Raw genomic sequence first — 25,465 nt, 5'->3', positions numbered from 1 at the left:
CGCCGGTAGAACAGGTCCAGTCAGAGGTTAGGAGGTCTGCCCGTGACAGAAGGCCTAGACAATGTCTCACGTATGATATGCTAGGTGAACCGTCAGTGCAGAACAAGGTGACCGTGAATTCAGTAGTACAGTGGCCACCGATGGTGCCCGCACCACACCACAGTCCACTACCACATCCATTGATACCCTTTGTAATGCCATGGTTGCATCCAATTTTTTACAGCCTTCCACAACATGCCCAGTATGCTTACCGTCCAACCGACACCCACGGTCCACCCATGGGGAGTTTGTTAGGGGTTCACGCCTGAGGGTGATATTGGATGGTTGTGTTTGGTGATTTTCGGAAATGTCAGGAGCCATTTTTTTAAGATCAGGGAGTGTGTGATGCCCACTAGAAGTGGTATCACGTTAATATCTTTAGATTATGTGTCAAAACAGTGTGAACATATTGGTACAGGATTACCTCCATCAGAAACAAGGTAGAACAGTCATTTATATGTAATGGGAGACATTAACATAATTTGGTCAATAGGTGGCAGGATAGGACTGGTGTTTAGTGGCTTCGCCTTCCAGGGAACCGTACTTTGTGCTTAGGGACACACGAGGTGACCTCAGTTTCACAACCGGGAGGACCCAGAGTCAGTAACATCGTGTCTGCACCTTCCTTTGTCAAATGACTAACTACAACCTGTTTCATAGGTGGGTAATATACTACAAAACACATATAAAGGTTAACAAGGATACATGCAATGTCGAGGGTTCAAATGAAGTAACTATTGTCGATGTTTGAGTCAAGTTTAAGAAGTTTAAGACGACAAGTAACGTGGTTGAGAAGCAGACCGTCTATTGATGGCGCCATGTTTCGGGGTACATTTAAATAGAGTGTTGGAATACAATTGTCCATTTAATCACTAACGTGTCGGAGTTAAGTATCTCCAAGGGGATTATAAAGGTTTATGTTTTGAAATACATACTGTTTTGGGTTGAATTGCTGTGTAGTAAATGTGTATATTGTGTACAAAACGGTTAGAGGGAAATTACTTTAGCTTACACTACCTGGGAGGTGGCTAAACACCGTTGCGGTACCACATGCTCTCTCTCTCTCTCTCTCTCTCTCTCTCTCTCTCTCTCTCTCTCTCTCTCTCTCTCTCTATTGCGCCCTCCGTTAAATGTAAATATAAATCTATTCCCTTGAGTTATACCATGGTCACGGTTTAGCAAATTCCTAGTAGGGTTGTGTCACGTTTTAGACTCAATCATGAAAGTTGTAATAAGATATTTAAAAATATAAGAGATGAAACACTTTTGAAGGTATTTATTATAAAAAGTTAACAAGCAATGTAATATAAAAAGTGAATAAGCAAAGTATTTATACAAGGTGAATATAGCAAGGTACAATTGAAATCTAGATTGTTACAACCGGCCGGTTGAGTATATAAAAAGAAAGAAGCAACAGTCAAGTCTTTGTGGGTCAGTCCAGCAGTCTCGTCCGTGGAGTCCAGTCAGTCCGTCCAGTCAGTGTACAGTAGAAGTCAAAGCAGAAGAAGTAGAAGTGAAGTCCAGTGGTTTCTCTGTCAGGGTGTTTTATTGGCCCCCTAGTCCAGTGTGTGTAAGTGGTGTCTCTCCTCAGTGCACGTCTTGTGACTTGTGTATTGGTCAGCCTGTATGTCAGCCGTGCATGAGTGCGTGGTACGCACACTTACATGCACATTTTGTGCGTGTGTGTCTCTATGATAACGATCTGTGACTAATGGAGACTAGAGTATGTGACCAGTGATTGACCTGGTCGTATATTAGTTGGCTTGTGGCATTTTGTCATAATGAGTTTGAATTATTTGATCTGGCTAATCTGGTGGGTGCTGTGTGCGCGTTGAGAGTGAGGGTGTATGTATGTCTGTGTGTATGCGTGTGTGTGTGTGTGTGTGTGGGGGAGATGTGTGCGTGTGTGTAGGTTTGTGTGTGTGCTTTGAGAGTGTGGGGGTGTGGATGTGTGTGTGTGTGTGCTTGTCCTATGTGTAAGTGTGTGTGTATGGCCTGCACCAAGGGTCAGCAGGTCACTGATAAGGATCTGTGAGTGGTCCTCTGGCTGGGAGAGAGACGTCTTACTTTGTATAGTGTAATGATGGGAGAATGTCTGCTATAATATTTACGTGATATACGTGTCATATTTCAACAGTTGAGAACGGCCCGATACATATATAGATATATAAATGCACTTGCATTGCACATTTGAGTTTCAATAGAACTTGAACCGGAACACAACTATGGGTAACACTGAGGTGTTGAGGTATTTCTGTATACTAGAGAATAGTAAGTGGATATGACTGATGATAAATGACTGATGATAAAGGTAACACTTATTGGTGATTTAAGGAATTGTTTGACAGACAATGAGAATGACAGTGTTGTTTAAAAGACATACGATGGTCTCTTCCAACATGCCTAGACATGTCTAGACAGAGGTTAACAGGAGAATGTTTCTCTTCTCACATGCTTATACTTAAGACGCCAAATATGTATAAATACTAGAGCTGGGCCGTTAACGGCGTTAACGTGCTGCGTTAACGCTATACTAGTATCGCGCGATAATATAATTAACGCATTCATCTAAAAAAAAAAAAAAATGTACATTTTCTTTTTTTTTTACCTTTATTTACCCAGGGTAGGTTCGCTGAGCACAGATGCTCTTTTTCAGGAACGCCCTGCTTCACATTCACACAGTTCCATTCACACCTGGGAGCTGCCCAGTACAACCACAGTTGACACCATTGGCCACTGAGCAACTCCAGCAGTTGATTCAAGCCATGTCACATAGTTCAAGTTTGAAATGATTCTTTCTGTTTTGCTCCTGAGAGTGCTAGATACTGTACTGTACTGGTAATATTATTTATTTGTGTTAACTTCTGAATAAAACAACTTATTAAACACAAGTACATCTTATTGAACATTATTTTGATATTTCATTACCAATTATCATAGCAAAACAGCTTTTTCAAACAGTCTGTAATGCATTTTGGAAACGGGAGATGGGCTCATGGTGTAATGGGCCACCTGGCCTGAGAAACATAAGGAGGAAAGAAAAAGTAAGGACTTACTTCTGGTCATTATTTGGGTAGAACACACATATTTTGAATGCCTTCGGCAGGTTTTTTATTTTTTTTTTAGCCATTTTAATCTAGATTAATCTAGATTAAATCCAGGATTGCAGATAGATTAATCTAGATTAAAAAAATTAATCTATGCCCACCTCTAATAAATACATAAGTAATCACAATGTACTGGATAACTACATTTAAAAGGAAAATGCTATTGAAGTGAACCAGGGTATCCAAAAAGGGTAGAATGTGTGTTGCAATGATGAATATGCTTTTGAATTAATAACAAGAATGGGATTATAATTGAATGTATTAAAGTAATGTAACTAATTTAACTGAATGATTATACAATGATGATACAATGATTATACAATGATGATACAATGATGATACAATGATGATACAATGATTGATTGATTATTCTGTGGAATAAATAAACGTTGTTGAAAGACAACCGGGAGGACCCAGAGTCAGTAACATCGTGTCTGCACCTTCCTTTGTCAAATGACTAACTACAACCTGTTTCATAGGTTAAACATATATCTGCTATCAGGTGCCATATCCTGGTACCTGTAACATTTACTTCAGAGCTGAGGAATTGGGAGACCGATGTTACTGACCAAACACTCTATATCAGTGATGGCTGCAGGAATGTAGAGCTACTTAACTCTTATTTTTAGAAAATAATAGCACTTTTAATTTTGTTTTTCAACTTGTGTTCAAAATAACTATTTAATCATACCTCAACTATTTGAACTAGAAATTATTGATATAATAATTGGTAAGGCCTGAAGCATATCGACTGTGTGTAAAAGCGTGTGTGGGGGCGTGCACTTCTGTGAAGAGGATAGAACACTCCAATCCAATCCAATCCAACTTTATTTGTATAGCACATTTAAAAACAACGTGGTTGACCAAAGTGCTTCACAGTAAAAACCATATAGTAAAAATAACACATAAACACAAAACAAAGTACACAGAACTACAAACAAAATTACAGCAGCAGACTAATTTTTTTTTTTAAAGCTAGGGAGAACAAATGTGTTTTAAGATGGGACTTAAACACTGGGAGAGTTGGGGCCAGCCTATGTGGGGGGGCAACTCGTTCCACAGTTTTGGGGGATGCAACCGCAAATCCACCCTGTTTTTTAGCCTGGATTTAGGGACAACCAGGAGGGACTGGTCAGTAGACCTCAGAGACCATGAGGGGGTGTAGGGGTGCAGGATCTCTGTGAGGTAGGGTGGGGACAGACCATTCATTGCTTTTTAAGCAAACAGCAGGATCTTAAAATGTACCCTAACTGCACTTCCGCATATTGAGCTCATGGGAGAGAGCGCAGGGGGAGAAAATTAATGAATGTGAATGAGAGCCTTGACATTAAGCGGTTGTAGACGGCTGTGGGGGTGCTGGAGACATGATCCAATATACTTTTATACGCCTGAATCTTCTGAACACAGAGAGACCAATCCCAAGACGATCGGCACTTTCTCAGCCGAACTATATCCCTATAGTCACTTTCCCGCACCTACTCCGCGAACTCCGCATGTGCAGATTGCCCACGGAGTCTCTGGATTGTCCCGAGATCTAGGTTTATCAATCTGCGCATGTGGAGTTTGGCAAGTAGGTGCGAAAAAGTTACTATAGATCGGCTGCGAAAGTGCGTGTTCAGGAGACTCAGGCTATAAACTTCTATTGGATCATGTCTCCAGCACCCCCACATCAGTAGCTATACAACTACTTACAACAACAACTACTACTTTAGGAGAATACAGCAGGGGACACACACGCCACTGTGGATAAATGGGGCTATCGTGGACAGGGTGAGCAGTTTTAAGCAGAGCATTCTGGCTGGAAACATCACTGCCTGGTTTGGAAACAGCATGGCCCAGGCGGCCAGGCCCTCCAGAGAGTGGTGCGCTCAGCAGAGCGTACTACGGGTATTGCACTACCACCCCTGCAGGACTTATATAACAGGAGGTGCAAATCCAGAGCCTGCAGAATAATGAAAGACCCCCACCACCCCAACAACAGCCTGTTCAAGCTACTGCGGTCAGGCAAGCACAGTCTATGTACATACGCAGCAAGAACAGAGAGACTAAGGCTCAGCTTCTTCCTCCAGGCCATCAGAACATTGAACACTGAACTCTCCACACACACAAGTACACATGAGCACATACAGACACACACAACACACATGCTGCATTCGCTCACACACAAACGGTCACTTTAAACTAAATGGAAAGGACACTAAAGGAACGAGGAGAATAAAGGCCACTTTAAAATAGCAAGTATAGCATAAGGATATAGAGTAAAAACTGTACATAGGACCCAGTGCCTTAATCCGTAGCTAACATTGTATTGCACTACTATCAACTCAAGGGACACCAACAAGCTCAACAAGCTAGTGAGGAAGGCTAGCTCCGTGGTGGGAGTCGAGCTACCTAGACTTGAGGTGATGGCAGAGAGGGGGATGATAAGGAAGCTGGCTGCCATCATGGAGAACCCCTACCACCCCCTCTACGACAAGCTAGTCAAGATGAGAAGCTCGTTCAGCCACAGACTCATTCCCCCCCGACACTCAACTAACCGCCTCGGACAGTCCTTCATACCAGCGGCCATCAGGCTCCACAACAGTGGGCAGCGACTAGCAGCCTCCAGGCTCCACAACAGGGGGCAGCTACAGCGACTGCTACCAGACATTGACCTGGGACTTATAGGAACCCAAGGAGGACAACCTACACTACCTTAGGCTTACTGCACCTTATGTGGATACTGTGATACTGTGAATAATGTATATTTCAGTGGATACCGTGATACTGTGAATAATGTATACTCAGTAGATAGTAAATTATAACACTACCTTATGCATACTGCACCTTATGTGACACTGTGAATAATGTGAATATTTCTTCAGCTAGTCAGATAGTAAATTATATTGACCATATTGATCAATTGTTTACACTGCCTGTGTTGTTTTTTACTATCTGTACACTGTGTTGTTTTACTACCTGTACCCCCTCCCCCTCCCCCCATGCTGCTATGATGCCTGAATTTCCCCAAGGGGATCAATAAAGGAATATCTTATCTTATCTCAGGACTTTAGCATGTCTATTTTATCATGCCTATCTTATGTCTATTTTATTACCTGTTTATTATGTCTAAGATAAGATAAGATAAGACAATATATTCCTTTATTGATCCCCTTGGGGAAATTCAGGCATCATAGCAGCATGGGGGATGGGGGGGGGTACAGGTAGTAAAAACAACACAAGCAGTGTAAACACAGTGTAAAGTGTCTATTTAATTATTTTGTATTATTGCACAATCAAAGCGGGCATGGCCACCCGCATTTCACTGTATGCCCTGGTATGTATGTGAGTGACAAATAAACCTCTTGTCTTCAATCTTGAATCTTGAATCTTATTATTCCTGCCTTTGCGCATGCGCGCGCTCGGCCAATCAGAGCAACGCGGAAGGACAAGTCGGCTGCCGAAAGTATTCACGCGGCCCGGCTGCGTCATTACTTTTACCAACCGATTTCCAGTTCCTCGTTCGCGTTCTGCGATCTGATTGGTGTCGCGGGGATCTATACAAATTTTAGCGCATGCGCATTTCACAATACACGACGTCAGCATTACAGCGTCAGCATTACAACTAAAACATACGTGGCTTTTTAGTTTTTACTCAGCAACGGCGTCGCGAGGCTTACTGTCAAAGAAGCGTCACCGCAGACACCGGTAAACTAAAGTATGTATCTCCTACACATGTATTCGTGTAATTTATTAGAATGACCAGACATTTTATTAGTCTATGTATTTGTTGTCGCTTTAGAACTGTTGGCAGAATGTAAGATGTGTATGTAATGTTATCTTACCGATGCACACAGATCTTGAGGATATGTCATACTGTATCGCTAAGTTAATTGAACATTTGTTCCACCGTAACATAATGTTTAAAAGTGCTTTCTAGTGATGTTCGACAACACGGTGTTACAATGTAATCCACTGGTATATTGAATTGTGTTCGTTTTGCTACATACTGTACATTCCTAGGGTGAATTGTACGATAGCCTCATAGACTGTCAAGTGTAGCTAGGCCTACATTCAATCACTCAGCCACGCAAGTCTACACATAGTTTTCTTTATATTAGAAGATGTATTACAATGTAAATATTGTTTAATTGTAGACGGACAGTGAGACATTATATAAGTCTGCAGAATAGGCCTACATAACGACTGATTAAAAGACTGGCTGATGGCTCATGGAATTAACTTTAACAGTCCTTAAAGCTTGAGATGCTCCCCTCTGTTGTTGGACAGTGATACGCTATATAAGTCGGCCTCATTCACCCATTCTACAACATAACGTTTAGGCTATAGTTTGTTATTGTTACTAACTGTAGGCTCTTTCTTTATTCTCCTCAGGTAGACCAAACCCTCTCCACCATGGACCAAATCATGCAGTTTGTGGAGCCTAGCAGGCAGTTTGTAAAGGACTCCATTAGGCTGGTTAAGAGATGCACCAAGCCAGACAGGAAAGGTAGCTAAAGCCTACTGGAACAGAGCTATTATGTACTTTGGTTGTAGTGAATCGATTGATTGATTGACTGTGAGTGAGTGATCCAGAATGTGGTCAGGATGGGAGGATGTTTATATAGGGTTAGATTTCTGGTCAGGTATGAAGTGTTTGGGGTTGAAGGCACAGCTTTCCCCAGGATTTTCAAATAATTTGGTGCTGAGTTTCAACTAGGGGTGGTCTGGAGGGTGGCAAAACAATTGCAATAAAGAAAGCCATTTGCTGTAATTTCCTGCAATTTAAAAACCTAATTTCAATCAAATAGCAAACGCAAGGGTAAGTTGCAAATCGCTGCTGTCGGGACAAAACCTCATAACTCCAAAAACCCAACTTTTCAGCAGATGAAAAAAACTAACACAGATTTGAGGGTGAATAGAGTTAGGAGGTTTAGACAGATGATCGGTTTAATGCTTTCCCATTGTTTAAACTTTGTAAAACCCACACACACATATGGAGGATGATCTACGGAGTTGATTTATATAATAAAAAAAAAATTCAAAAAATGGAGTTATGAGGTTTTGTCCCGACAGCAGCGAAATACGTTATTTAAGTACAGTGTATAAGCTTGCACAATAATTTAACATTGAACACGAAAACACACACACACAGAGGACCAAGCAATCACGTATTAGACAATGTTGCGTCCATTTCTAAGTTGGCCCCAAGCTTTCACTACAAAGAGAAAAATAATGTAAACACAATGCGCGTTGTCACAGTGGCGCTGCGCCCCTATACAATTTTTTATGGAATGCCCTGGAACGTACATCAATACGACGTCCTCACAAGAGTAAGAACATGCATGTAAATGTGTTATTTATGTATCAGAAGAAGACTTGTTTGAAAGTATGATTCTAGTCTAAATTTAACTTTTGTTTTGCTCCTGCAGAGTTCCAGAAGATTGCCATGGCTACAGCGATAGGCTTTGCTATCATGGGTTTCATCGGTTTCTTTGTCAAACTCATCCACATCCCCATTAACAACATCATTGTGTGAGTAGAATCGTATGACTGCTAGTATATATGGAGGTAGGTAGGCAGGCTATACTGTGGCTGCTAGTATATATGGAGGTAGGCAGGCTATACTGTGGCTGCTAGTATATATGGAGGTAGGCAGGCTATACCGTGGCTGCTAGTATATATGGAGGTAGGCAGGCTATACTGGCTGCTAGTATATATGGAGGTAGGCAGGCTATACTGTGGCTGCTAGTATATATGGAGGTAGGCAGGCTATACCGTGGCTGCTAGTATATATGGAGGTAGGTCGGCTATACAGTGACTGCTAGTATGTATGGAGGCAGGTAGGCTATACAGTGACTGCTAGTATGTACATTGGAGGTAGGCAGGCTATACTGTGGCTGCTAGTATATATGGAGGTAGGCAGGCTATACCGTGGCTACTAGTATATATGGAGGTAAGCAGGCTATACTGGCTGCTAGTATATATGGAGGTAGGCAGGCTATACTGTGGCTGCTAGTATATATGGAGGTAGGTCGGCTATACAGTGACTGCTAGTATGTATGGAGGCAGGTAGGCTATACAGTGACTGCTAGTATGTACATTGGAGGTAGGCAGGCTATACTGTGGCTGCTATTATGGAGGTAAGTAGGCTATACTGTGACTTCTACTAGTGGAGGTTATGTAGGTAGGATAGGATACCTATGCTTAGTCTACCCTAACATTTTGTAACGTTACTCTCCTCCATCTGTGTCAGCTCTTTGCACACAACCTAGCTGAGGGCTTATAGAGCGTGGTGTTAAACTCTTTGGATGTTGCACTGGAATTTTACACCAACTAAAATAACATGTGATATGTGTGATCATTGCGCCCTGTGCAGTGATGTCTATTTCTCCGGAGGAATGTAAACTGAAGTGCGTTGCCACCCATAGTGGTTCTTGAAATGCAGTCTTCTCTGCTTCCTCTAGCCAATTCGCCTCATGTGTCTAGGCAACAAGGATGCTGCTAGGTTGCCGTTTTTGTAACTCCTCTTTGTGCATGTGACACAGTAGACTTATCTAGAAAGGGATATTTGACTTTGTAGTCCATCAATTTTGAATAAAAAAAAACATTTTTCTTCAGTTACTTTTGAAGAATGAGAATGAGCTAGCAAAGCAGTTTTGTCCACATAGATGTAATATTTATTCGGTTTGCGAATATCCACACCAGCTAACATCCAAAAGTCCAGGATGTGAGTGTGTAAACACTGAAAATGCTGCCCATGAGTATGATGGAATGTTATTGTAATGGTGGTTATAGAAGAACGGAAGTACATCACTAGAGATTAACAGAAGTTGTGTGATAATATCACATCCACCCATGGCCTGCAATAAGTCACGCCAACACAAACCCTGGAAGTTGGCTGCTTATTTGGAGTATTGACATAATCATTAAGCTTTTTAGTGATTAATGACTTTCCATGTTCTGTTTTCCAGTGGCGGTTAGACTGACACGCTGACGGATGACACGCTGACGGATGACACGCTGACGGATGACACGCTGACGGATGACACGCTGACGGATGACACGCTGACGGATGACACGCTGACGGATGACACGCTGACGGATGACACGCTGACGGATGACACGCTGACGGATGACACGCTGACGGATGACACGCTGACGGATGACACGCTGACGGATGACTGGCTGATTTATTGGAGCTGGCTGGAAACGGACCGCGGAACAAAGTGCCCGATAGTGTTTTTATTGTTTGTTATGTATATAAATTCACTACCATGATTTAGTTCATATGTGTTTGCTTTGTAAATAAACTTGGCTTAAAACTGTTAAATGATTGATGTTTATTTACTATACTTGATTCAAATGTCCAACGTTTAACTGTTGAATGGTACAGAACAGATGGTACACAGTGCAAGATTTTGTCACATATTTCTCAAGATCTCTAGTTTCAGATCATGCTCTTTGCTCTTGCTGTAAAACTGAGCAAAATACACTCGCTTTCAGTGCTCAAATTGAATATGGGCTACCAGTTTGAGTTTCACTGGTCTATATAGTGCAAGATTATTGGCGTCACAGCAACCAACTTCAGACATTCCCCCTAGTAAGCATTCGTCAATAATTCTACCAGGGTCTATATTCATCACACGTCTACAAATAGGAGTACTGATCTACTATATACACTCACTGTGAATGAGTGAATTTATTATTTATATATGAATGACCTTTATTTATATAGCACCCTTCACAGCACGAATGCACAGGGTGCTTTACACTACAGCTTAATATAAAAACACAATAAAACAAAATCAGAAATAAATGACGACAAACAAACGGCAGTTAAAAACAGTGAAACCAGATAGAAAAGGTAGAATAAAAGATTTTGGATAAAATCATGAGTCACTAATTAAAACAAAACTATAGAACAGTGAGGACAAGAAACGGGGCCTATGCATGATCAAAGGCCTATGAGCCAATCTGGTCTCAGATCAGCACCTCTATACTTTGAGATTATTATTAAATATTGGTCTACAAAATGTCAAGTGTATGCAATTAAAATGGAGAAAAAGGTCTGCACACTGCTGGCTCCCTTATTTGCTGTTTTTTTTTTTTTTACATCCATGGCAACAAAAAGTGATGTTTTGAGCACAACGCTCTTCAGATTGTCTGAAGGAGACAAGTCAGTCTGAAGAAGAGCTTTGTGCTTGAAACATCAATTTAACTTTTACTATAGATGTAAAATAAACTGGATATAAGGGAGCTGCAGTGTGAGCAAATTTGTCCTCTATTTTCTTTGCCGATTTCTATTGGTCCAGTCCCTGACCAACTGTGGTGATTGATTGTGACACCACACTATGTTCTTCCATGTCAATGTATTTTGTGTGTAATTATAAGGCCGGTGTCATTTAAATAGTTTGTGTTGTCAACATAGCCTACAAACAGACCAAATCCTACAGTGTGTTTCTCCTAACAAGTATGGTCCATCCAGCCAACACCAGATTATAGCTCGTATCCAGAAGTCATAGAACTCTTGTCAAAAAACTGTTAAAACAAGTCACAAAGCTGTACTGTTTGTTTTGGTCGGTATAATTCATCATTGGGATGAACATGGGCATTGTACCTTTTCCTTGAACTATCTTATCACGTGACAGTGATTGCTTCCAATCAGCTTGAAACGGAACTACTTATGAAGCAATCGCCGTCACCTCATAGAGTAGTACCAGGAAAAATGACCATGCCTGTGTTCATTGCAATGATGAATTTTACAGACCAAAGCAAACAGTACCACTGTGTGACTTGTTTTTAACAGTTTTCGACAACAATGTTGAGTTATATGAGCTATAATCTGGTGGCTCTATCATACATAAGCAGGAGAAACACACTGTATAGGTTTTGGTCTTGTCGTATGTTGACGACACGAAAAAATATATAATTACACCGGCCTTATCCTTTAAAGTGTTTTTGCATTCCTTAGTAAGCATTTTGTTTGATTTAATCACAGATACATGCCAATTGAAGCAATGAAAGGTTTAGGTTTTAAATAAAATATAAAAGGGTAAATTCAGAATCAGTCCTTTCTCTGCACAATCCATGCTGTTCTTCATACTGGATTCCTGCAGCTCTGGCTAGTTAGCCAAAAAAAAACGAGTTCATTTACTATCTCCTCTTCAACTAAGGTGAGAAGACACTTTAATCATGACACTTCTCATTTCTGGGCTAAAGTAGGCTCCCTCACTGTTTTCCTTAAATAAACTCATGATGTACAGTCAGAATTGGGAACATGTTTACTCCAAGATATTTGTTTTCACTGACACATACTCCCACACCCTGCCTTCTGCTCACTGTCAACCTCAAACCCATGATGCACTGGCAACATTCAGAGACAATTTAGTTGGACAGTACTGCCCGCAGGAGCAACACAAACAAACATTTAGTTAGTAGGGACGGGTGTAACAACACAGTAGTAGGGGTGTAACAACACAGTTTGAATTGATATATCCATTCAAAAGGCAACAATCCAGTTCAGTCCATGCAACCTTCATGTCATGTCATCAATTTGGATTGTTAATATATTTCTAAAACATGTAGGGAGCTTGGAATGCTTATTTTACCTTTTTGTGTGGGTCCAAATTCAAAGAATGGTACCATAGGTATTTTAAGTGTTAAGGCCTCTACATGCTACAGCAACTTCAAAGCAACTTCAACACAACATCAGCGCGATTTCAGCGCGGTTGTTGTTTAGGGTCTTGTAGACTGTGTTGCGAGGATGCTGCGTACATGTCTCCAAAATCTAACCTAAACAACCGTTGCGTTGATATTGCGTAGCAGTGATTGGTTGGTTAGCGAATGGGGGCGGGGCTGTCATAGAATAATATTGGTCTCGCAGAGAATACCATCCGCCATTGTTGTAGCCAGCCAGCATTGATGCTAAATAATTAGCGTCACATAGCTGGCCTTTTTCTGAAAACCCAAGCACATATTGTTCCATAGCATACGCCTTCAGTTGATCATGACAAATCCTCTCTTACCTTGACGATTAAAAAGCCTCCATAATTTAGTAAATAAAGCTGTAGCCAGCCAGCTAGCATTGGTGCTATACAAAATGCTATCCACATTAGCTACATAGCTAACCAACTAAATACAATGGTATCCTGAGGTAACTTTAACGTTAAATACAACGTTTGCTAGTCGAAATGACTGGACACACACAGGGACAAGTTAAACATCAATCAATTAATTTATTCCAATAGGTAGTTTGAGCTGCATGTGAGCCGAGGTCCTCTCCATTGGAAACTAATGATGTTACGGTAACGTTAGCTCGAAAAGCACAGAAAGTTAAGCTGCTAGCAACAGACACTATAACACTTCCGGTTGGGGGATTTCAAAATAAAAGAGCGACGTCTAAAATCACCGGAAATACGTTTATTTTGTACATTATCTAACGTTAACACGAACCTAAACTAACTTTGCGCGTCGATGTTGCAGAAGCATAAAGGCAGAGTGTCTAAAACACCGTTGCTTTGTCGATGTTGTGTTGCAGTTGCTTTGAAGTTTCTGTAGCATGCAGAGGCCTTTACACGCCAACTTTTTGGGAAATTAGCTTATTTGCCATATACGAGTCTGGAGTTAGACAAGCAGATACATACCCATTTTTTTCTCTGTGCATGCATTAGGCTTAGGGAACAGCCGCACTGTTAGCCTAGCTTAGCGTCATTTATTGGAAGTAGGTGTGCCAGTGCAGCCTATAGTTCCCAACAGTCACAAAATACACTAAATACAACTCAAACTTTCCTGTAAACATGTTGTGACCTGTGTTATTTACCATGTGGAGAAACAAATTAGACATTTTCATTTTCTAAGCAGATATATACTCTGAACTACTTTTTGCCGAACCACTGCTGCCTGGGCGAAGTGATTTCATCACCTCAAAAGCCCTGTTTTTTTTTGTTTTTTTTAACTGGGCTTTTGAGGTGATGAAATCACTGCGGCCAGGCAGCAGTGGTGAGTAAACAAAAATTCAGAGTATATATTGTGGCAGATCTCACCCCCCCTCTCATGGATATGTGAAGGATGGGACATATTATTGCCACGGAAGGAGTAGAGACAATTAGGTAGCTGATTAGTACTGATAGAACACACCTGCACATCATTAGTTCACCCACATCTCACGTGCACACGCCCAGACCCACACATTACAAAGCCACTAGGTTAGTCAGGAGTAAGTTGAGCGGAGGTGAGGTTGGAGTTGTTGTATTGAGAGAGAGAGATTGTGTTATTTGGAGTTGTGAAGATGAATGAATGAATGAAAGAAAACTTTATTTAACAGATTGCAGAATGGGTACAATACAGTACGTCTCAATACACACAATTGTTAAGGAGATGCAGACCAGAGAAATACGTTTGTCTTGTTTACATCAGGGTCCCCCATTTTCAATTCATAGTGACATTTATGACATACACAACGTACATGACATCATGACATTTATGGCATAGGGACATACATGACATACAGGTATATAGTACTGTTACATTTGTGACATATACAATATGCAAATATACAGTACTGTTACCCATAGATCCTAACAGAGATTATATACATATGATGGGGAGGAGACTGTACATTAGGAGGGGGTGGGAGAAAAAATATACATACGGTGGGGAGGAGACTGTCTATTTGGGGGGGGGGGGGGGGGGGGGTTGGACCTTTATGGTGGCCAGTTTCCTATAGGTGAGAGGTAGTGAGAGGAGATATTACTGGATCAAATCTAATTGTCGCAAGGTTTTGTGATATCGGAAAATAGCTTATGGAATCAGAATTGTGTGTGTCGTATTGTGGTAAAGCCTGAGGTGTGCACCCCTTTTAATTTAGAAAAAGCACTGCAATTAACTTAATTTACCCTTTGAGGTGCACGATCAAACCAGTGCGATTCGAATTTTGAGAATTAAACACCATGATTATGACAATGGCAGAATACAGACACTGGGGCAGAATACTGTTCATTGAAAGTTCTAGAATTTACCCTGCCCTTTTTTCTTGATCCTCCAATCACAACTGCCGATTCCCTTGGACAAACATACGTTTATTATGAGATATGGCAGAGGGAAGTGACAATTGTGATTGGAGGATCAAGAAAAGAGGACAGGGTTTGAGAGGTAAATTCCAAGATAGAATTATGAGGGAACATTTGATGAAATCTCACTCACAAAGGGGAACAGAAACTGCTAGGATATAATAATAAATAATTGTTGGGGAAAACATTCCCATCTAAATTAAAATAACATTTCCAGTGCATTGCTGCTTTAAAATGTGAAGAATTACAAAATATGGAAATATGGAACTCACTGAGGAAGATTTTGAGCCCCTACTGCATTCTACATGTTGGTATATTCCAGTATACATTCCAACAGAACCTTGTCCCACTTTTCTACTAGTAGTAAATTATGCAATACACATTCATTCATGCACGAAGATGCTTTTTTCCTCTTATTTTTGTTTAACCTTTATTTACCCATACGTTTGCTGAGCACAGATGCTCTTTTTCAGCTACGCCCTGCTTCACATTCACACAGTTCCATTCATACCTGGGAGCTGCCCAGTACAACCACAGTCTGACACCATTGGCCACTGAGCAACTCCACTGGAGCAGTTGGGGGTTAAGTGCCTTGCTCAAGGGCACTTCAGCAGCAGATTTTTCCTGCCGTTCCCGGGGATTGAACCGGCGACCTTCCGGTCACAAACCCACTTCTCTAACCATTAGGCCACTGCTGGCCATATTTTCACCCCACGGATCTGTAAATGGTTGTCTTTTCATCTTAGTTACCAGCAAATATGACCACCTTCAGGGACCACTTATAGTATATTACAAAATGTCAACATTTTGAAAGCATCATATGCTTCACTTTGGTTCAACATCTTAACTTTTTTAGCATCCACGACACCTCCACAGCAGGTTAGGAATGTACTTTTGGTATAGCCTACAGGGGAGGTATATCTCTCTCTCTCTCTCTCTCTCTGTCACACAATTAAACACACACTTCCACCATGCTCCACTAAGTCTTGGCATCGTTACCGTCGTGTTGTTGTTGCTGTGTGTGCGTGCGTGTGGAGGGGGGTACACATAACATAACCCCCCTCCTCCTTATTTCATTTCACAGACGCGTGTCCCCTTGTGTATGTTTGGCGGACCGTACCAATACCACAAGAAAATAGGGGCGCGGTGAGCACAGCACCAGCTCGCACCGATTCAGCATTCAGCACCTGGACAGTTCCTACCCCCCCCCTCTCTCTCTCTCTCTCTCTGTCTCTCTCTCTCTCTCTCGCTCTCTCTCTCAGCCTCTCTCCTCCATCCCTCCCCGGCGATATAATTAGGTAGCATCTGACACTGCAGTTTGAGCCGAAGGGCCAGCGCACGGAAAAGCTATGTTTGATTCGGAGAATCATTGAAGAGGGTTGTTCTCAAGCGACCAGTTTTCCAGGGTGACAGAGAGAAAGAGAGTCGGGAAGAGGAGGCAAGACAATAATTGCGCAGCGAGCGAGAGGGAGGGAGGGCGAGAGAGCCATTGCTTCCTCGGAGGTGATAGCAGCCACTTTCTATACTGCTAAAGAAAGGAGCGTGTTTTGTCTGGATAGCGCTCTTCAGATTGCATCCGCCCGGCGAGGCGGTTTACAAAACGGAGGGGAAAAGCACAACCGCTGCTCGAGATTCTCTCTCTCGCTGGGTAACGGGGATATAATTTGAAGATGCATCTCGGACCGGGGGTGACGCTATTGCTCTGGGTCCTCTGTAGCGTTACCAGCATCGGCGCCGCGTCTTCAGCATCCCGTAAGTAGGCTAGTGACACACGCACACACGCACGCACACACACACACACACACACAGCCATGTAAGCTAGTCTATTTGCACGTCTAGTAAGGTCGCTTATTATGGGTCCGTATACAGTTTATAATACGGTATACCCACCGTACAATGTATAATAGTGGCAATGCAGAGTTCTACCTTGCCTTTGCGTCAGATGGTATATCGTGTTTACCTCTCCGCCGGTACAGACTGTTAACAGAACTCAACTATAGGGCGACAATAATGTGGTCAAGAGGCATGGTTTCTATCTTGAGCCTGAACTGGCGTGCCTTGTCTTTATTCACATGGTAAGCAGCAGTAACACAAGTCTTCTCTCTCTGAGAGACATTGGGGGAGAGAACGAAATGGGTGTTTACCTTTGCTTTTATAGTTGCCATAAGGTAGAGTACCTGGGTGGCTCCGCCTAGAGCGCCCTCCAGTGGGAACAGATATATATGCAACTAGGCAATCACAGGTGGAGACAATATATATGCAGGTAAACAGTTACTAGTGTAAACAGCCACATACAGCCACATACAGTTAAGGCCTCTGCATGCTACAGAAACTTCAAAGCAACTGCAACACAACATCGACAAAGCAACAGTGTTTTAGACACTCTGCCTTTATGCTTCTGCAACATCGACGCGCAAAGTTAGTTTAACTAAAGTTAGTTTAGGTTCGTGTTAACGTTAGATAATGTACAAAATAAACGTATTTCCGGTGATTTTAGACGTCGCTCTTTTATTTTGAAATCCCCAGACCGGAAGTGTTATAGTGTCTGTTGCTAGCAGCTTAACTTTCTGTGCTTTTCGAGCTAACGTTACCGTAACATCATTAGTTTCCAATGGAGAGGACCTCGGCTCACATGCAGCTCAAACTACCTATTGGAATAAATTAATTGATTGATGTTTAACTTGTCCCTGTGTGTGTCCAGTCATTTCGACTAGCAAACGTTGTATTTAACGTTAAAGTTACCTCAGGATACCATTGTATTTAGTTGGTTAGCTATGTAGCTAATGTGGATAGCATTTTGTATAGCACCAATGCTAGCTGGCTGGCTACAGCTTTATTTACTAAATTATGGAGGCTTTTTAATCGTCAAGGTAAGAGAGGATTTGTCATGATCAACTGAAGGCGTATGCTATGGAACAATATGTGCTTGGGTTTTCAGAAAAAGGCCAGCTATGTGACGCTAATTATTTAGCATCAACGCTGGCTGGCTACAACAATGGCGGATGGTATTCTCTGCGAGACCAATATTATTCTATGACAGCCCCGCCCCCATTCGCTAACCAACCAATCACTGCTACGCAATATCAACGCAACGGTTGTTTAGGTTAGATTTGGGGGACATGTACACAACGTCCAAGCAACACAGTCTACAAGACCCTAAACAACAACCGCGCTGAAATCGCGCTGATGTTGTGTTGAAGTTGCTTTGAAGTTGCTGTAGCATGTAGAGGCCTTTAGACAGTTACTAACAATCCTACACAGAGCCTCTGATCTCAACACAGACCTCGAGCTCTGGTCCAATCATAAAATTACAGGGTGTTTACGACGACTTTGGCTGGAGACACCATGGCAGCCCGACTCTCTGCTGACACAGCCGACCACATCCCATGCAGTGGACTGTTTGTGTTGGTGAGGGTGTTGACAGATGGGGGTGGTGGTTTAATTGATTGACTGAAAACTTTATTAACAGATTGCAGAATGGGTACAATACAGTACGGCTCAATAGTTAAGGGGATACAGACCAGAGAAATACTTTTGTCTTGTTTACCCAGGTTACATTATCGGATGGTGAGGTCACAGTACTGTCTAGCTCTCCTCAGGTGCTATAGCTCTTCAATGCAATCATCAACCTTTATTTATTCTCAAAATTACAATTGAGGTCACCCTCATTTTCAATGTAGTCGAGACTTTCGAGACTTTACAGACATTTCAATGCACACATTTCTATAACAATAATAAATATTAATAGCTATCTACATAGTACTCTCAGTCCAGAGTGCACCACAGCAATTAGCCTAGTATATATATATATTTTTTTTTAAATAAAAAAAAATGAACATGGGCATAAAATCAGCACACAAATTGACAAAATAAAAAATTGCATAAACTTCAGACATAAGAATAGGTATAAAAGACAATACAAGTAGTGTAATGTAGATGTGCAGATTTAAGAATAGGCATAAAATAAGTACAATAGTATAATGTCGCTCGAAGGCATGTGAACCCTATCATTATCAACTGTCACAACCAACATACTACACGTGAACTACTGCAGTGGTTCTCAACGTGGGGCTCCAAGCGCTGACATTATACAATTAAATTTACTAGAACAATTGATTATTCTGATCATAGCACTGTCTCCACTGTCATCTCATCAGCTACAGTATAGACAGCTGTGGGATTCTGGACTCTATTCTCTTTAACAACACATCTTCTCACACGGGGTCCCGAGACAAGATATTAGACATGCTCTGTCTTTGTTACTCTCTTCTGTCTCTGTTTTCAAATTCTCTGTCTCTGATTTTATCTCCTGTCTCTGTTTTCTCATTCTGTCTGTCTTCTATGTTTCTCATTATCTGTCTCTGTTTCTCTCTCCTGTCCCTGTTTATTTTATTTAATTTTTTATCATTCTCTGTCTCTGTTTCTCTCTGTTCCTCATCATCTATGTTTATTTTTCTCTCCCCTGTCTGTTTTCTCATTCTCTCTGTTTTCTCATTCTATCTGTTTTTTTTTCATTCTGTCTGTTTTCTATGTTTCTCATTATCTGTCTCTGTTTCTCTCTCCTGTTCCTGTTTTTATTTATTTTATTTATATTTTTTATCATCATCTGTCTCTGTTTCTCTCTGTTCTTCATCCTCTCTGTTTATATTTCTCTCCCCTGTCTGTTTTCTCATTCTTTCTGTTTTCTCATTCCCTCTGTTTTTCTCATTCTATCAATTCTTTCTAAGTATCTGTCTCTGATTTTCTCTCCTGTCTATGTTTTCTCATTCTTCTCATTCTGTCTGTTCTGTCATTCTCTCTGTTTTCTCATTCTGCATCTCATTATCTCTGTCTCTGTTTTGTCATTCTCTCTGTTTTCTCATTATGTTTCTCATTCTCCCTGTCTCTATTTTATCATGCTGTCTCTGTTTCTCTCTGCTGTCTCTGTTTTTTTTTCATTCTGTCTGTTTTCTCATTATCTCTGTCTCTGTTTCTCTCCCCTGTCTGTTTTCTCATTCTCTCTGTTTTCTCATAATGTCTCTGTTTTCTCATTCTCTGTCTGATCTTCTCTCCTGTCTCTGTTTTCTCATTCTGTCTGTTTTCTCATTCTCTCTGTTTTCTCATTCTGCTTCTCATTCTCTCTGTCTCTGTTTTGTCATCCTCTCTGTTTCTATTTCTCTCCCCTGTCTGTTTTCTCATTCTCTCTTCCCTCATGCTGTTCTTTCTCTGTCTGCCTGTGGCCTACTGTGTACAAATTTGGGGTCCTTGACACGAAAAGGGTGAGAACTACTGTACTACTATGAATGTCAGGAGCTATTTTACAGCACCATATGGTACAGTAGTTGTTTTCCAGCACCATAGGCTATGCTATTTAAAAAAAAAAATCAGTCTGTTCGTTGTTGCACCACACGGCTGTGAGATTTCCGATCTTTACTTCCAAAGATGCTGACTATGCTGTTTTTTTCCTTTCAACCCACGGTCCCCATTGCATGTGAGTGGAGACAACAAGCTGTTTGAAGAAGGGGGTGGGGGGTCCATTTGTTGTAGGAATTATCTTGAAGCCAAACTCATTTTTGAGCAACGAGGGAACTAGTTAATTTGTTTTTACAGACACACACAAGTGAGGCAATTTATGCTAAATCTTCTGTTTTTCTCATCATCTGTCTGTGTTGCTTTTCCCTGTCTCTGTTTCTCATCCTCTCCTTCTCTGTTATTTCCCTTGTCTGCTTTTGCATACTCTCTGTTTTTTTATTCTGTCTTTCTGTGTTTTCTAATTATCTGTCTCTGATGCTCTCCCCTTTTTCATTCTATCTATCTATCTCAGTATCTATCTATCTATCTATCTATCTATCTATCTATCTATCTATCTATCTATCTATCTATCTATCTATCTATCTATCTATCTATCTATCTATCTATCTATCTATCTATCTATCTATCTATCTATCTATCTATCTATCTATCTATCTATCTATCTATCTATCTATCTATCTATCTATCTATCTATCTATCTATCTACTTTAAAGAGTAGGCATTCCACTTCATGTAATATATATTTTTTCTTTATTGAGACAGAAGAACGGCTATACTAGGATGACAGAATATTGGATACACTGGTGAGAGCGTTCTAGTGGGTTTTGATCCCATGACAGCAGGGTACATGACTACATGTGGTTCTAGAGACACCGGTGAAAGAGTTCTGGTAGGATGTGATCCAGAGGTCTTACCACTACAATGTCTCTGGGCACTTTTTTACTGGACACTTCAACTTTAACTTTAAAACAAAGGCAAAATCTTTCCAAAAAGGGCCAGACTTTCATATAAAATTAAGAGAGCAAAGCTAGATAGTATGAGGCACAATAGATAGTATGAGGCTGAGGCACAAACTCATAGTAAGTTGAAACACAAAATCGGCACATGGAGGCATCAGTGTTGGTTAGAAACACAAGGTGAATTATGGTTGTGTTTGTTACCATACAGAATGTGTCAATGAGGGACGCAGGATCATACCACTCAACAGCGGACTGGCCATCGGGAGCACCGGGAGAATTCCCAGTGGGCCAGTCGCTCTGTGGGCCGGTCGCTCTGTGGGCCGGTCGCTCTGTGGGCCGGTCGCTCTGTGGGCCGGTCGCTCTGTGGGCCAGTCACTATGTGGGCCGGTCGCTCTGTGGGCCGGTCGCTCTGTGGGCCAGTCACTATGTGGGCCGGTTGAGTTGCCCATACACCAGCCCACATCCTCCTGGCTATGACTATGTTGTGGCTTTTAGGCTAGTTTACAGTTTTTTCAAACTTGTTTTTGAACAGGTAGCTATTTCAAAAGATGTATCCAGTTATGATAATCCACTAGAACTTAATTTCTGTGGCCTCTGGGTAGTGGTTCTCAACTGGTCTAGCCTCGGGACCCAACAATTTCCTTAGTCATTAAGTCGCGACCCAAATTTTTTAACCACTATGATTTATTAAAAAATAAACGTTTTTTTTGCAGTAATACACAATCTTTCATGCACTGTTAACACTTTGATCGCCATGGTTAAATTCATAATTTACCATCCCTAGCCAGCTCTATTTGTCTATGGAGAAGTTCCCCTTCTTTGCAGGGCTATAACTTTTTTAATTCTATTGCTAAATTGACATTATTATGGCCCATTCAATGTCCTATATCCATTGTTCAGGGTGTAGCAACGTTATACTTTTTCATTCACATATTCATACTAAAATATGGTCTAAAGTATAAGTATGTTTTTACCGTTTTCTGCAGCTTTCTCCAGAACTTGATTTATAGCCCCAAATGCATTATATTGATGATCAAATACAGTTTGGTAGCGATCGGTGCCAGATGAAAAATTTCAACTGGAGGTACTTCTGGAAGTTACTACGTATCATCTGATATTGACCGGATGGGCGGGGGGTCGTTTATAATTCCGTGGGCAACGTTATATCATTCGTCTAGTGTGGGTCATATGGTCATCAGAGCAGTTTATATGGAACACGTTAGAAAATAACATTGAAACTCACCGTATCTTCCTCGCGCTGCTGGCAGATGAGCGTGGAACAGAATTTTTTCTATTATGGGATGGAGAAATGCCCGATCCATTTCCAGGTTGTATAATAGTATATACGTCCAAATTATGTTGTTTTTTCGAGTTATTTGCACCGATCGATGTTCACTGTATCAAGACGGAGTCTCTCTAACGATAGCGAGTGCCCGGACCACATATGGATGAGCACTACCGGTTCAAAGGCTCATTTCCGGTTGGCGATCTGCCGATCTGCCACCAGATGGCGCTCTTGAACCGCTAGAGAGTTGAGTGGAGCTTTGCAGTGTGTCTCAGGGCTCCGGAGGGGAAATATGATTTCGCTCACAGATTTTTTAAATATTGACATCAAAGACGAGTTACGGCGTCTTCGGCAGAATGAGCATGGCTAGGAATGACGTCTTAACTCGTCCCCGGCGATCATAGTGTTAACATCCCAGGGAACGAATGGGATAACTGGGGATGTTGTTTGCTCCTGACAAGAGTCTCAAAGTCTGGGGTGATGGTAGACAAAGCAACTCTGAGGTCATGCTCAATGTCCAATCTGTTCCTCTGCTTTGTCTTCAGCTGGACCAGAGCTTTTGGGTCGCGACCCACCAGTTGAGAAACAGAGGCTTGTAGCCTAATACATTCTATTTCTATGGTTATGGACTTTACTACAGTTGTAAAGTCTACTACATACATGGACTTTGTGCTGATGGGATGGGCTGTCTGTAGCCTAGGCTACTACAGTGAGGCATTTGAATTACACTGCTATTAGTATTGCTACTAGGGATGTCCCGATCACGTTTTTTTGCTCCCGATCCGATCCCGATCATGTGATTTTGAGTATCTACCGATACCGATACTTATTCAACAAACATGACCATGTTCACGTCTTAAACTCATACTGAGGCCTTAGTTTTGGTTTTAAATTGCATATCATCATTAATTTATTTATTGTCACACAGAGCAGAAGAATTTTGCCAAAACAAACCAATAGTATCCAGCTGCAGAACGGCAGACCAGCCACACTCTCAGACCCAAATGCATTTCCTTTGATTTAATTATACATCAAATTATTTATGAAGTTAACTTTTCACCTGGATAACGTCAACATTCAGGGTGAATGTAATGTGAGAAATTGGGATACAAAAAATAATAATAATAATAATAATTTGAGTCTGAAAGTGTGGCTGGTCTGCCGTTGGATACTATTGGTTTGTTTTGGCAAAATTATTCTGCTCTGTGTGACAATAAATAAATTAATGATGATACTAAGGCCTCAGTATGAGTTTAAGACGTGAACATGGTCATGTTTGTTGAATAAAAAAGAAAAGTAAAAAAAAAAAAAGTGATTGGATCGGGACATCCCTAATTGCTACTATTCCTGTATCAACACACTCCTACACAGAACTCTCTCTATGCCTATCTATCACAGCCTGCCAAACAGGGTTCGAAATTAAGGGGGGCTTGGGGCTAAATGCCCTTGAAAATTGACCAAATGCCCTCGAAAATCAGTTAAGGGTAGTGATGCACGATATATCGGCCGCCGATATAATATCCGCCGATATGGCCGTTTTTTTACACATCGGTATCGGTCCGATATCAAGATAGGGCCGATATTATAAAAAAAAAAAAAAAAAAATTATATATTCTTTTTTTTTTTTTAATCTTTTTTTTCTTCTTTTTACATGTTTTGGCCTTAAATAGTTTCAAAATATCAGTAATTTCTGAAAATAAGTTACAAAAGTAAAAAAAATTATGCGTTTTGGAAAATAGCTCTTTATTTGATTATCATAAAAAAGTGTTTTCTATACAGAGATATCGACATCGGTAAATATCGGTATCGGCCAGAACAGCAATATTAATATCGGTTATCGGTATCGGCCACAATTTTCACATCGGTGCATCACTAGTTAAGGGGGGCAAGAAAAGCCCCCGACACTTTGCACAGATGTTTAGCCTTTAGTATGCACTAGGGATGGGCATTTTAAAGAAAAATCCAGATCGATTGTTCGCATGCTATACTCGAGTGATCGTGTATTACTCAAAAAAAGAAGAAAAAAATGAAAAAAATATATATTTAATTTTAAATTTTTAAAATTTTACATTTTTTTTACTTATTTTTGTTAATTCACGTATATATGTTTAAGGAACCAACAAACAGTTATAATCTTACACATACATGTGAAAAAATATGTTAAAAAAAGGAAATTTATATATTTTTTTCATAAAAATTATTAATAATTTCGATTTTTTTTCCTCCGATTTTTCTCATAGCTACGAGTAACGATTACTCACGCCCATCCCTAGTATGCACACGCACAGTATAATATGCATTTAATAAATAGTTTGTTAATAAACTCTGTTACTTGAACAATTTTCACTGTGCTCCTAAATTTCTTTGTGTGCTCCTAAATTATTTAGGAGCACATGTGCTCCTTGGGAAAAAGGTTAGCGTAGAGCCCTATATATGGAGACATTAACATTACGTTATCAAACATAGGGACGAAGACTGTAAAAAATAGCGTCGACAATGTTTTATAATCTGTTAATTTTCATCCAAAAAATTCTGTGCCCCCGAAATACAAAAAAAGCCCCCAAAAATCAATTAAGGGGGGCAAAAAAAGCCCCAGGATTATTTTTTTTATTTCTAACCCTGCTGCCAAATATCTCTGCTAAAATCTTTACCAAATCTGGATATCTGCGACCAAATTAGATTGAAAGAAGATGTGGATATACAGTCACTTAGAATTGGGTGTACAAATAACCT

General features: G+C 40.8%; 2 protein-coding genes across 3 annotated transcripts in view; both read left to right on the top strand.

Moving 5' to 3' along the window:
• Positions 1-6,722: 6,722 nt before the first annotated feature.
• LOC311239145 (protein transport protein Sec61 subunit gamma) lies at positions 6,723-10,458 on the top strand (the record flags this gene model as incomplete). 2 transcript variants are annotated; one of them, XM_084327402.1, is made up of 3 exons in its annotated part: positions 6,723-6,843; positions 7,521-7,635; positions 8,558-8,664. In XM_084327402.1, exons 2-3 carry the CDS (start codon positions 7,542-7,544, stop codon positions 8,662-8,664), a joined length of 201 nt encoding a protein of 66 aa, XP_084183528.1. In that variant the 5' UTR covers positions 6,723-6,843; positions 7,521-7,541. The 2 variants fall into 2 exon arrangements, 1 of the variants encoding a protein (XP_084183528.1); XR_014620419.1 differs by lacking the exon at positions 6,723-6,843 and adding an exon at positions 10,100-10,458 and having other exon boundaries at positions 7,597-7,635; positions 8,558-8,660.
• Positions 10,459-16,863: 6,405 nt separating this feature from the next.
• Positions 16,864-25,465, top strand: part of LOC311239035 (contactin-associated protein-like 2) — a gene marked incomplete at its 3' end in the record, with an annotated part of 309,018 nt that continues 300,416 nt past the window's right edge. The window contains exon 1 of the mRNA XM_084327260.1: positions 16,864-16,948. Within this exon, the coding sequence (XP_084183386.1) occupies positions 16,867-16,948 (82 nt within the window). The 5' untranslated portion in view covers positions 16,864-16,866. The remainder of the gene's footprint in view (positions 16,949-25,465) is intronic.

Source organism: Notolepis coatsorum (genome assembly GCF_963971535.1).
Source record: "Notolepis coatsorum genome assembly, chromosome: 13".
NCBI lineage: Eukaryota > Metazoa > Chordata > Actinopteri > Aulopiformes > Paralepididae > Notolepis > Notolepis coatsorum.
Note: the sequence above shows the minus strand (reverse complement) of the source record. Positions and strands in the feature narration are given on the sequence as shown.